Source organism: Natrix helvetica (assembly GCF_964273705.1).
Source record: "Natrix helvetica genome assembly, chromosome: Z".
Classification (NCBI taxonomy): Eukaryota; Metazoa; Chordata; class Lepidosauria; order Squamata; family Natricidae; genus Natrix; species Natrix helvetica.
In genome coordinates this window covers 98,369,416-98,384,247 of record NC_138554.1, presented here as the reverse complement: position 1 = coordinate 98,384,247, position 14,832 = coordinate 98,369,416, and the positions used below count along the sequence as shown (strand labels likewise).

Here is a 14,832-nt window from a genome sequence, read left to right as displayed (position 1 = left end):
AGAATTTATTTCCGGATTGAGGAAAGAACTAGGATCATTCACAAGTTTGTTCTGATCAGACCCTTCTTCAAAGAGTTCATAAAAGAGCAATCTCCAGTGTGTATGTGTGTGTGTGAGAGAAAACTTCCCAGATAAGCTGCAACTTTGGACCTTTAAAGTGACACACTGGATTCTACTTCTCTAAACTACTTTAGAAAGTTGCTTCTTAATGAATCTCTAGATGTTAAGAAGCTTTGAAAGACAAGCTAAATTACACAAGGAGATTTTCTTTCTACCCTGCATAAAAGAAACTCTAAGTAAATTTAAGAAATAACAAGATTTTTTTAATGGGTGTTTAGTGTCTGAGTCCAGGCATTTAGAATATATATGTGAATTTTTACTGTTTATTGTTATTATAGTTTTTCAGGCTGTGAGCATTCAAAAATCTGTTTGAGATTGTGCCAGGATATCAATATGAGATAAACACACATGCCCACAGACATATATGTGATACTGAAAAAAATAATTAGGGATGATGGTACTAGGGGTCATATGAAAGTACTACACACTTGATAGAGATTTTGCCATAGTACTTTAGTGCATGCCATCTTCTGATCTCTTGTGCAATGAGCCTTCTTTGAGTAGCATCCATATTATAAATCTTTATGACTTGATTTGCCTGTTTAAAACTTTTCTCTTGACACAGGCCTTCTCTATATTAGTTGAATAACTAGTTCTGAAACAGGGAGAAGTGACATAGGATCATTTTTGCTTAATTTTGCAAAAAGTTAAAAAAAAACCATCTTACTCTCATTATAGTTTTCACACACTCCCAAATATTCACCCCCTATTTCAAGCGTTACTTTTGTTGCTACAGGGTTATGACATCTTCCTGTTCAATTTCTTAATTTTTTTTCTGAAAACATCACTTGTCCTTCATCTGCAATAATTGAATAAATGGATAAAAAGATGAACATGGTCTAAAAAGAGGTCATGCCTGTAAAAATCAACTTTGGATCAGAAAAGAAAGCCTATCCATAATACATATGAGATTAATTTCTGAATGTAACTTAAATATTGCTGATTCTTTTTGCAGTCTAACTTTACTATTATTTCTTTGCTATTTTTTGCTGCTGTTTTTTTAAATTTATACCACAAACAGCAAATCCATTTTATCTTACCTGTTGGTGTGCTACTACGAAATGAGGAGGAAGGGGTGATCGGGGGTGTGACGGGTGGAGTAAGGCTTCCACTGCTGTGACGTGGAGGAGTAGATACATTCCCACGGGACACTGAGCTTGATAAGGTCAAGGACAGTTTAGGTTGGATTTTCTTCTTGAGAGATTCCTGCTCCCGACGAGCAGCATCAGTCATAAACCTATAAAAGCAGTGATACCAATATTATGGGGAAAATTACTATGGATTGGTAACTGTAAACATTTGGTGCAAGTACATGGGAATATTCCTTAAGCTATTCATTTCTTACCTCCCCTTGTTCCTGGTAAATCAAATATTGTCAAATAATGCATAGAAGGGAATATTTTTTTAGTAGTATTTTCCCACAAGTGCAAGATTTGCTTTTTAAAAATTAATTTAGTGTTGATCCATTGATTGTGATAGGAATTAACTGACCAGCTCATTGCCCAAGCCTGGCACTGTTGGCTGAAAATGGAGCTAGTCACTTTCTCTTAGCTCACCTCAAAAGGTTGTTTTGTTGTGGGGTAATAGGAAGAAGGAGCATTATGTATGTTTGCTACATTGTTATTTATAAAAATAATAATGAAGGTGGATAAAAAGTTTTTTATAATGCTTAATTTTATTGATTAAATTGACACTCTCAAAGCTACTTTCTGAGGGGGACAGTGATTAAGAAGAATGAAATATAAATAAAGTTATTTTGAGTTCTCTGCTTTACTACTAAATTTCTCTTTAAATTTAACTAAAAGAATATTTTCAAGCATGTACTTTTCCGGTGATAACTACCATTTGTTTAGTTTTTAGCAGTTAATTACTTGTCAGCAATTCCTGATAAGTTTCAAGTTCATATGGTTTACTGCATGGAGCCAAATAAATGTCTTATGTTCTGTAATGGAAAAGCTTGCCCTAGCTAATTTTTCAAAAGCTTAATAAAAGCATAAAAGCCACTGACTACAATTTAATGTTCCAATTATCATCTCAGAATTCACTCTCAAAGCATTTAACAGCTGGATTGTTAGGGCATTCATCAGCTTTGTTTTTCCTTTGGGTCATTAATTAACAAACCAGTCATCACTTGCTGCTAACAATACATAGTTGATGGGTTACTGCTAAATCATAGGAAATAGTTTTATGAGATCATTTCATAACCCATTTTAAAATGGTTCAGATACGTTATCACACTATACAGCAATAAAAAAAATCTTCAAAATATATAGTCCAAATGAGTAGGTTGAATGGTGTTATATTTATTCAACAAAATACAATTATATTTAAAACATATTTTAAAATACATCATTAATTATTTAATTTAATCCAGGCTACACAGTTCTTAAGTGACATGATATCTAGCATTTAATTAGTGCATCACTAAAAACAAATATAAAAATTCTTATTTTTTATTTTTAGTTATGACAAAGTGCTAAATTTTAGGATGGAAAACTATTACAAAGGTGATGTCTTTACATCATTTTAGCAGATGATCAGATTTCTCAACAATTCATGCAAAAAGAAGACCAGAGGAGAGCTCTCGAGATCTAAAAGAAACTAGTGGATTTCTAGTTAATGGAGAAATAAATGAAAGATGAGTGATTGTTTGAACTTTGATGTGGCAATATACCAATAATCTTCAGGAAATGAATAAAAATAATTCACAAAGGACAATCTACTGCAATATTATCTTCCAGACATCTGACAATTTTCTTCATCAGATCCAATATGGCTAGTCATTAAGGAATTGGGTTGTTAGGGATTAGAGAATAGTATGTCTTCTTAAAAACTAAACACTACTGCCCTACTCTGGTGTTTGAAGTTATTGCAATATATTAAGCCATACTTTTAAGTTGACATTTACTTATAAGTTTGTTGAAAATGTATGGTATAAGATGAAATTATTACATAATGGAAGTTGATGTTGTTGCTATTGTATCTCTTTTCATCCAAGTCATTCAAAGGCTCAAGGCAGTATGCACAATACTTCTTCTCCTTATTTTTCTCCACAACAACAGATTGTGAGATGGGTTGGGTTGAGAAAGAGGGATTTCCATTGACTTTCCACTTGTGAGAGTGGATCAGAATTTGGGTCTCTTTGACGCTAGTGCTAGAGTTGAATTATATTTACATGTAGAAATGTGTATCCATAAATATCTGTTTAACAATAACATCTGAACAATTATTTGAAAAGAAAATGACAGATTTTCATACACCGACCCAGTGGGTTGCTGAGAATACAGAACAATAAAAACGACAAACAGCATCAACTGCAAGTGTTAAAATCATTTTATAAAGATATCTGTTGGTGCCCTTGAAGAGGTAAATCCTTGTCTTCTCTACTTCCTCTTCAGTCACTCAAGGCAATAAGAGACTGCAGATAGGAAAGCACATCACTCCTGAATCAGAATGTGCTTTCTCTTGAACATAGAACAAAACTGTTTTTCCCCTCAACTTGTTGTATCAGCACTGTTGTAAAAATAAAAATAAAAATTAATAACTCATTACTAGTAAATCAAACAAATTATAACTGAAAAAACAAATCAGGAGAAGAAATTCAACATACCATTTGCTAAAGTTTAAAACAACCACCATACCTAAAAATGATAGAAAGAAAAAAAAATTGAGGCAACGTAGGAAAGTCTGTTAGAAATAAGTGGGGAAAATGCATACAATTGGTATTTAATTAATCTCCTAATAACACGACTGCTTTGAAGCCTCTATGAATTTGTTAAATAAAATTATGCTTGTTACTCCTAGAAAACCATGAAACTATATGTACTTGTCACTGAAATATATGCAACTTGAGTTCTGAGTTCTTTTACAAACACCCTATGCATTTGAATATTTTCGTTACAATTAAAATGTACCACTTTGAACTTAAAACAATTAAACGGCGGCCTCCTCTTGCTACGTGAACTAGCTGTAGGCTGTTAAAATAATGAGTGTGGGCTGAGTCATCTAATCTCATGCCTGGTGCAAGCCACAAGATAAAGGTCTTTGCCCAGAATTCCTTGCCTGTTTACCAAACAAAACCCAGACTTGTTCTTAACTCCCTTCCCCCTTCCTTCAAGCCACTTTTGATGCAAAAAATGGTGTTGCAGAGCCCTCTACAGGTTGTCTCCAGGGCTTTGCTTCACAGGACATGTGTTTTATTCAGAATGATAAATATGTTTCAAAGTCCTTTATAGCAACAAGGGATAAAGGAGCATTGTTCCTGCATGCCAAATAATTTTTTGGCAAATGTTACTCTCATTGGATGCATATTAAAATGGATCCCCTGATATTATTTATTGAGGTAACAATAAAACATATATTATAATTACTGCCAGATAATTTTGGATGAAGAAAGCCAAGTTATTTGACAAAAATGTTCACAAAACGTTCAGGAAAAATGTTTTCTAATATAATATTGCTTTTAAAATCACCTCACATATTTACGGTATAACATGCTGCAGGTCAGATTAAAATGTCATAGAATTCAATTTGTATTAGAAATATGTAATTAAATCTGAGGGTTTAATTCAAACTGATATATTGAATATATATAAAGGTTATCATTCTTTGATTATAACAGATTACTACAGATTATTTACTGTAAATATCATATTGCCTCATATTGCCATGTGTATGTATGGATTTGTAAATACACTGATTAAAATCAAAATGCAAAATTAACTATATACCTCCCATTATTGATCAGTAATAGCTTATGCCAAAAAGTACAAAATAATTATTAAAAACAACTTGTGGAGTGTTTCCAGTAAATGTGCTTCTATTTTTTTAAAAAAACCTCTCTATAGAACTATTTATGAGAAATCTTCAGTGAAGTATATTTTACATCTAGATTGTGATCCCTTCCTTCTTACACAATCACTGGAAACAATTGTTTCACAAACTGCTGAGCTAGTTTTAGATCATTTCCAAAAAGCAGCAAAGGCCCTACTTAAGAATTCAAACCACAAAGAATAGTAAATATGCTTAACAGAAAACCTGCCTAGAAAACAAGAATAAGATAAATAAAAATGAAGCAAAATTTACAACAGATATTAGCCATCAGTGAATATGAAATAATCATACACGATAACCTACATGAAAAATATCAGATATCCTTGGAGTCAAAATATCAAATAATAAATTAGAGTATTGGGAGAAATCTATCTCTCCGAGAAAAACAGGATCCAAATGTGTAAATAGTTTTCTGTTGATGTTCACTGGAAGGAAACCAGTATATATCACAATGTCAAATGGACACAGAATATATGTATGAATACCATAGTAATATTTAAAGTTACTCCCTATCCTCCCTATTTCACATCCTTCCTTTGGAACAGGAACTGAGACCGCAATGGCATAAGAACAAAACTCAAACAATGTATATGCTCACCATGTTGAGAAAAAGATAATGAGAATTAGAACAAAATTAAGTTTGCATATATTCTGCAATGGAATGGAAAATTAAATCAAGTGTCCATGTGATTTTATATAAATGCAAGTGGCCACAAATAGCAAAATCATAAAATGTTACATTAGTTTTGTTTAGTAGTTAAATAACAGATTAGTAAGTGGTAGATTCCTCAGAGCTCTTTTAGCAAAGATGGAGAAAAAGTTAATGGAAGACACAAGCTTACAAACTAAACCAACCATATGACATTAGGCTATAGAATGAAACTGATCACAATAACTTTACAAAATTCATCCCATTGAATATTAAATATAATTACAAAGCCATCAAAGTTTCGAAGTGACTGAACAAGAATTCTATAAACGATTTCAGGCTAATTACAGTTACAATTTTTAAAAGCATCTTGAATATTTTCTTAATGATATTGAGATATATTGTTCTTTTTATCTTTGCAATATCTAATGAGAGAACAATGAAAAAATGAAGACTCTACTCAAGCCCATAAATTACAAAAAGATATTGAGCTGAAGAATATATCAGGTTGAAATACTATGCCAAAACAGCTCATATGAATAAATCCCATCTACAGTATAGGATAGCCCAGTGTTGGGGAACCTTTTCAGCACTGAGTACCCAAATTGGAGTGCACAGGTGCATGTGCACATGTGCGACAATCTGGAAGAACAGCCGCTTGATGCGCATGTGCAAGCTGGGCAGCTGCTCTTCTGGTTTCTGGAGCACACATGCACTCTAGTCACCTGGTCTTTCAGTTTCTGGTGCACATGCATGTGCAAAGACCAGCTGGCCGGTGCGTGTGCACGCGGGAAACCAGAAGAACAGCCACCCGGTGTGAATGCATGTGCCAGAAAGATAATCTTCCAGTTTCCAGTCTGGGTATGTGTACGGGTCACCTAGTCTTCTGGTTTCTGGCATGCAAAAACATGCAAAGATCAACTGGGCGGTGCACATGCACACGTTGGAAACCAGGAGATCATCTTCCCAGTGTGCGCATGCACGCTGGATTGCTGTTCTTCCAGTTTCCGCCAATTCTGCGCATGTGAAGACCAGCTGGCTGGCATGCCGATACTTGGAAGAGCAATGGGTGACAGCTCGCGTGCCAGGAGGGATGACTCTTTGTGCCACTTCTGACACGCTTATCACAGGTTCGCTATCATGCAGATAGTCCATACTATAATTTAAAAAAATCACTTATTTCAGATAGGTATAATATAAAAAAAAATTCTGACTCACAAGGCCATAGCAATATTGTCAAGCTTGGTCAAACAAAGTTCTTTAATTGCAAGTTACATTATTTTTTTAGCCTGGATTGTTATGCTGATTAATATATTTTTATTTTTTCACATGAAACTAATTTTACTTTAAAGCTTGTTAAGTATAACTGAAAACCAGGGTAGCAAAAAAAGTTTACTCATAACAGAATCGACAAATTAAATGAATCAATAAAATGTGACATTCAGTATCAAAAACTACAAGTTTATTTTGATGCAACTTTGTTATGGCCACTTTGGCATCCAATGGATGTGGTCAATTTATATAGATAAAAATATTCCTTGTTCTACTGGATAACAGCTGATGTCATGATATTTAATTCTGCACTATATAACATGGTGCACCAAGTAGACTAATTAGAGGACGCTGTAACTTTAATTATAGCTGCCATGAAACTGATCAGATAAAATAAATGCAGTACGACACAGACAATCTTTTATTATTTCCATCACATTATTAATCTCACTTCAGAAATGATGCTTGCAATGACAAAGCCACATATCATGTACTCATATTTTGTGAATAATTTCCTTTAAGAAGCATGGAAATATGAAACTATATTCTTATATTTTAATATTGCACTTTATGTATCTTGTCAGTGAATACTGAACTGCTAGAGAACATTATCAGCATTGTTGAGGAGATTTTGTGCAATTATGATCATCATCTGAATGATTTTACATATAGTAAATCACAAGATTACTTGTACATTATTATTTAGAATATTCCAAACTAGGAATACTAGGATATTATTATTATACCCCAAACTAGGATCACTCTACCTGTCATGTCTATCACATTTATATTAATTCTGGGTTTTCCATCCATTTTGATTAACATTAGTTTCTAGTCATATCATCAATCATGGTTTAATCTATGTTTATGTCAGTGAAAATCAGACTGCCTGAATGCTTTCATTCAGCAAGCCTAGGAAATACTGTGAACAATATGATCACAGGAGTTAATACTTTTTGAAATGAGAATGTTTTTTATAGTAAATTTATTATAAGTGCCTTATTCAAGAATTATTTACACACTTGGGAGACGACTTCTGGTCCCCGAAGGCGACGGACGTGTGCGTCCGCTGCTCGCTTTTTTGGTGGGCTCCCCTTAAGCTTAGGGAGAGCACAGGGTGCCTTGGAGGGGCGCCCTGCCGTAGGGGCGGCTTGCTGGGAACCCCTGGAATGGCGGCGGCCGTGGGGGGGTCTCCAGCTTTGCCCCAGGAGCCGGGTAGCGTGGGGAGTGCACGGCGGAGCTGCATGCTGCCGCGCGTCTTCGCCGAGCGCAGCCTGGAAGGAAACAATCAATTAGAAGGACACAGCTGAAGTGCGGTGAGGTGGGAAGTCTCCCCAAGTCTTTTACTGTTTTACTCAATTGATGAACTGCAGTTTTCTTAGAACTTTGTTTCAACCTCTGGAAGAGCTAAGATTGAAGGGGGGGGGGAATTTCCACCCCCCTCAGAAAAGCGGCACTTGCAAAATCTCTCCCTCTCATAGGAGAGAGAGAGACTTTAAAAACTTACTTTCACTTCCTCTAAACAATGGAAGAATAATTTTTGACCACAATTGCGAGAGAAAGGATGGTTGAACTGACTCTTCTTTAAACTATATATGGGAACTTTGGACTTGTTGTTTCCTGACCCCCTGTAAAGGCTGAGCCAAGATGGCCAACTTCCTTCTTCTTCTTTGTCTTTATGAATGATACAGCTCTGAACTAGTCTCCACCCCAGAGATCTCCAGGAGCCTCTCTAAATACGCTTTTCCCTTGGATTTGGAATATTTTGATTCATCTATTTGATCTGGTGCTGCATTAGAAGATTTATTCTCTTTTGGATTTGCTTGCCTTGTGATCTCTACCAGTTATGCTTTCCCACAGACACCATTTCTTTGCACAGATTTATAACTATCTCTGAGCTTCATGATGGGTCCAAAAAAATTACCGCCTGGCAAGGCCTCATCGGCCCCGACATCTTCTACATCTAGTCCGATTACTCATCAGTCACAATTGGGGTCATTTCTACAACCTAAAGCCCCTGAAGAGAGTTCAAAGGACTTATCTATTCACCAGATGCTTCAATCTCTCTTAAAGGGACAGGACGAACTGAAAAAACAACTGACAGACTTAAATGATCAGCTCAGAGAAACACAACAACAAGCCACACGAAATGAACAGAGAATAGGTGTACTGGAGGAGGGTGCGGTTGGGATGAGGAAGGAGGTTAAGACAATCCAAAGGGGAAACGTAGAATTTGAAAACCACATGATAAAAATGGAATTCGAAAGGATGTCTTTTTTCCTTAGGTTCCAAAATCTGCCAGAAGTTGAGAACGAAGATCTTAAGGAGATTATGACCACAATACTAGCAGAATACATCAATAGAGATAAACAACAGCTCTGGTGGGATATTGACTTGATTTATAGGATTAATTCAGCATATGCAAGAACACACAATGTTCCAAGGGAAGTTCATGTTAAATTTCTCAGAAAGACCACAAGAGATGAGGTTCTAGGAGCTCAAAGGGGAGGACGGACCATTAAAATATAAAGATAAAGAAATAACCATTCTTAAACAGATTCCAAAGAAAGTAAGAGATAAGAGGAAGAAATATTCCTCTTTAGCAAAAAAATTATATAATAAAGGGGTCTGGTTCAGGTGGTTATTACCAGAAGGCATGTTGATTTTCTGGGAGGGCAGCAGAATTAGAATTAAAACAGTCGTGGAGGCAGAGGCTTTCACTAAAAAACATAATGCTCTCCTAGATGAAATGGGGGATGGTACACAAGAGATGAAGGAGGGAGGGGCTGAGGCTCTGCCAGTAGACGGGGGGGGGGGAAGGATGCAACAACTAGAAGACTCAGGTCACAAAAGTGATTTGAAACATTATTTCAATTGTTGTTATAATGTACCTTTACGGAAGTGATATAAAAAAATGATTGAAATATATTGATGACAGTGTTAAATCTAAAACTGCTAATATCTATTCAAATGTTGATGTTTTTCTATTCTTTTCTGTAAAAGTTGCGAGATTTGGGGGGACTGCTCTCCCCCGCATGATGTAGCTGTCAAAATTTTCTATACCCTTTTTAATCCTTTTTCCTTGATTTTTTTTTAAACTAATAAAACTTGTTAATTAAAAAAAAAGAATTATTTACACACTTAATTTACTATTTTTTCATTCAAGAGCATTATTTGCAGTCAAGCAATGTAACATGTAATCATCCTTGTCCAAATAAGGTAAATCAAATCTTAAAATGGAGAGTTATGAATAAAAATGGAAATACCAAAACTTGTACCTAGTTGATAAATGAACTAGTACCAGTTTATCACTCACTTTATTGCTGGTTGTTCTTATCCATATAATATTGATATTTGAAGTGGTAACTTCAAAAATATGCATATTTCATTTTATTTTTTGCTCTGTTCAATTGGCACTGAGATTTTTCATAGTGTATCTTTCCATCTTTAGGTTATCCAAATTTGTATGCAATATAACTTTTTTGTGCCCATTTATTTAATAAATGGACTGTGTTCTGTACATTTATAGTTCTATTTTAATGTTATGTTCATGACATCTTTGAAGTTAATCGTCAAAATTCCCCATTTGTGGTTTATGCTCTGAGTAAGTTCGTTAACATCCATCATTCCAACACAAACTCTGGGATACAAAACTTTCTGCATTTCACTTTCATAAATTCCACACTTTGCATTCATAGAACATTGCTAGAAACATTGCTAGTAAGATCATGATGTTGATGGTGTTTGCTCATTTTGTGGTATCCATTTGTTGGAAAATGATTTTTATACAATAAATTGAATCATGTTGCTGTTTTTGATTGTGATTTTTCTGGATCGGTTTTGTAGATGTTACTAATTTCTTGGCCTGTTACTCGCTAAAATTACAAATTTTGTCAAAATATATATGAAATAAAAGTGTTAAAGTAAACAGCTACTGAAAACATAAACTAACATTATAGATTAGTCAGTCACAATGTCTAGCAGATACCTGAACTCTAAGTATGAAAGTTGTCAAACCAATTTTAAATTATTCTTATGGCTAGTAATTTTCTTCAAAATATAATTTGATTCAGTGTATGCAGCTAAGCAAAATTTAAATTGTATCAAGGAATCCAGAATGTTTAGATAGAGCAAGGAAGAGGACTTTGATGCAGATATGTAGCAGCTGCGCCTAGGTAAAAAGGCAAAAACTTTCCTTAAAATCCAAAACATCCCAACAACATATTGAAGCAGCTCAAACAAAACTTCCCTAAATCACTGAACTATAAGAAAGAGGAGATATAATATAATGAAGACCTGAATTATGTGTAGTGGATCTGATAATGAAATCCATAGGTTAAAAGTAAGTTTATTGAGATTGGCTATTATAGAAAATTTTTGCAACCTGATTGTTTCTGTTTCTTTTCATTACAGTCTGAAATTCCTATACCTATGTATAACCATTTTCACACCATTCCAAATTTTACATTTTCTGAATGGTATGTGTTTCTGAAAATGTACACATTTTGTACATTTGTAGACGCAAATAAAAATTCCAGAAAAAGCATCACTGTAATCTGGTACCCGAGTGGCCACTGTGTTTGCCAACCACTGATGGAAAATTTCTGGATTAGATCCCTACTTCCTTGTGCTGCCATGTTTCCTTTTATTTTCATCCAGTGTAGACTGTGGTCCTCTTCCAGATGGGTTGACATTTGGATAACTGAATTTTGAATTTCCAATTTACTCAAGATCTTGTCTTATCTAAAGCAAGGCTTCCTTTTTATTCATCATTTTCAAGGAGGGAAGAGATATTTGTTGTAGCCATAATATGGCAGAGGATGATGTAATGGCTGTTTCTTAAAAATATGTCTTATCTGATTATAGTCTCTCTCACTGCTATCCCTGATGGACCACAATGCCCCATAGAAGGCATTTATTTTTATAGTCTCCCAAAATGACACTGAAGTTTCAGAGAGGTGTAGATCACTGGGAAAATTTAAGTTACATTGAGTTGTAGGTTGTACCCAGAATAAATGCAAGATGCTTATACTCACTTAAGAGAATTCCAACATATTTTTTCCTTTAATTTTTTTAAAAATAAATTTATTTAACATGAAGGTGAGAGAGAATATTTTAAACTGAATAATAAATACCCTACCTCTGACATTTAAAATGCAGAATGTGTTCTTAATAATGCATATTCTTTACTCTTATATGCCTTTAAAATCAAGCATTGTGCTAATGCTAGGAATATTTGAATGCTGTTTTTTTTTAATTAACTGGAAACCATTTTAAATTGCCATAAGCTGTTCATGTGTGAACTTATTGAAAAGAAGAGATTTACACTGAATTCAAAGTGCAATAGCATACTAATGTTAACAAATTAGTTCTGCCTTCAAGATGGAACACTTCTCATTTTAATCTGTCAACTTATTACCATGGAACAATAGCAACTGCAGGCACAGTCATACTAAATAAGCATTTCGGAATGAATTTTTTTTTCAATTGATCAATTATAAAAAAAGGTTTCAGTCTAAAATAGATGCTGAACAGACATCTCAGCTGCACAATATTACCCCTTACGTAAATTAGCTCAGTGCAGATCTGATCTTTTTGCCAATAGCACATCAAATTATTAACAGCAAATATTGAAGTGAAACAATTCATAAATACTACTTTGCTGAATTCTGTTTCAGGCTGCACTTAATCTTTATTCATCTCTAATGAGTATTTATAGTATGACCCTGACAGCTTGCTACCACTGTGATATATTATCTGACTCAAGTCTGATTAAAAATGCTACCCTGAATGCTAATTATCTCACCAGATCCGCTTAATAATAGCATTTCTTGTCAATTATGGAACCATAGAATGGGTGCCAGTTGTAAACTGCACCATACAAGCCTGTCCTTAAAGGCAAATTTCCCATCATGCTTTGTCATCTGCCACATGTAAATCTAGGATTATGTATCTGCAGTGACCTCCTTATTAGTGAACTGACAAAATGATGAAGCTCAGCTCCTACCACTAGACAATTATGGACTGGATTTGCTGCCCATGGGAGATCAACAATGTAGAAACACTTGTGATGCCGTTTACTGCTAGTCTTTACAGGAACCTTTGCTTTCAGTGACAAGCACCCCATCTCATATATATTTAATAATTTGAGGAAATTGAATAGAGATTGACTGCTGTACATTTTTCATTAATAGAGGAAACAATTCCACTGTATTTGCAAGTACCATGATAAAGCTTAATAGAGTAGCCTATGTTGAAGAACTATAGCATACATGCTATCAGTCTTTGCCACCCTTTGTTTTTCAATGTTAATTTTAACAATTTTCACATATATTAAAAGAGGAGCCTATAGTCAGCTTGAAATCATACTAACGAACAAAGGGAAACTAACAGTTCAATAAATAAACTTCAATATAGAGCAAGTATGCCAGAAGAAAGCAAAAAAGGCCACAAGTAGGGGTATAGGACATGCATTAGTTAATATGCAGCCAAGAGATGGTAATGTCAATTTAAACAAAATGGCAAAATAATATTTCTAAATGTTTTCTAAATGAAAAATGCATGAAGGAAAAAGTAATTATTAAATTTTAATTGGGTTTGTTGAATTATATTTTGTTATTTATAACAGGTTATCATTTCCACTTTATTCTCATAACTACCTTCAGGAACACTGGAAAACTGACTGTTCAAATTTCACCCATTAAGTTTCATACCTGAATATATTTATTAGATTTTATCTCAACTTTATTAATTTATAGATAACTCAAGGTTGTGGACGTAGTCTATTAGCATGTTAGGGAGGAACTTTCTTCTTTCAGAAAGCAATGGAAGGAAAAAATCTGCACCATTTGGCAATCTAAATTTACAGAAAATCCACTAAGTATTGTATCATTGCTTTATGTAGCACTTGCTGCTTACTTAGTTTGACTATATCTAATAATTATGGAAATAAATGTCTTCACATTATGTCAGAAATCACTTAGACTGTAACTTGAATAAAGCAAGAAAATAACTAAAAGGATGAAGAACATTGTTTATTGTGCTTGTTCAAGACGTCCTCATCCTGTCTTCTAGGAGTCAACAGGTTTTTATCAAATTCTGTCTATGGAATTTTTTCCCCTGAAATACAAATCTGAATTATGCAAAAAATATTTTACTGATATGGGAATTTCACCTATAAGGCTGACTTTGTCTAGTACAGAATGTTATGAGTAATGCATGTAGAAAAAGAGGCTATTTTACCAAAGTTGTGTTGTGGTCTCGAATGAGGAGACGGAGACGGAACTGAAGTCAACGTATTTATTTAACTAAGAACTGACTGGAACACAAACTAGTCGTCTGACAGCTATTTATACCACGAGCTGTCAGACGATGAACCAATTGGAACGAAGGATTTCTCCCGCCGGCTGGCCGGCGCGCCTGGGCCAATCAGAGGGCTCCTCCTCTCGACTGCCCTCTGCTGGCCAGGCTCGCCGGTATACAACACCCCTTTCCCCTGGATTGCGCAGGCGTAATCGTCCAAGTACAACAGACGCCTGCGCATGCGCTGGGAGCGTCTCAGTGAAGATGGCGCCCCGCCAGAGGAGGAAGGATTGTCGGCTCTGCTCTTGTGGCGAACAGGCCTGGCAGCGTCCTGGATGGGTCTCACTCCCGGCAATGCACCGACGGGCGATGGTAAGCTAGCCAGCGCACCGGGAGGGGCTGTTGCGAGTTCGGAGCTAGCGGCGTGTGGACGGTTGAGCCGGCAGGCGTCGTCGTTAGGGCCTGGTTGATTTTTTGCAGTTGTACTGGGTTCAGGTCCCTCTGGCCGCCGCCAATGTCTCCCATCATCGAGAAGGACCCTGTAAGAACAGGGCCCCGTGATGTCAGTCACCCTGCCAGGTAGCCACTTAGGCTCGCCGGTGTAATTGCAAGCAAATACCCCCTCACCCACCAGAAAAGACCTGGGGGGGCGGAAC

At 35.5% G+C, this 14,832-nt stretch overlaps 1 protein-coding gene across 1 annotated transcript in view; it reads right to left on the bottom strand.

Annotated features, from left to right (window-relative positions):
- Window positions 1-14,832, bottom strand: part of JAZF1 (JAZF zinc finger 1) — a 147,345-nt gene that overhangs the window by 27,453 nt on the left and 105,060 nt on the right. The window contains exon 3 of the mRNA XM_081933381.1: window positions 1,161-1,357. Within this exon, the coding sequence (XP_081789507.1) occupies window positions 1,161-1,357 (197 nt within the window). The remainder of the gene's footprint in view (window positions 1-1,160; window positions 1,358-14,832) is intronic.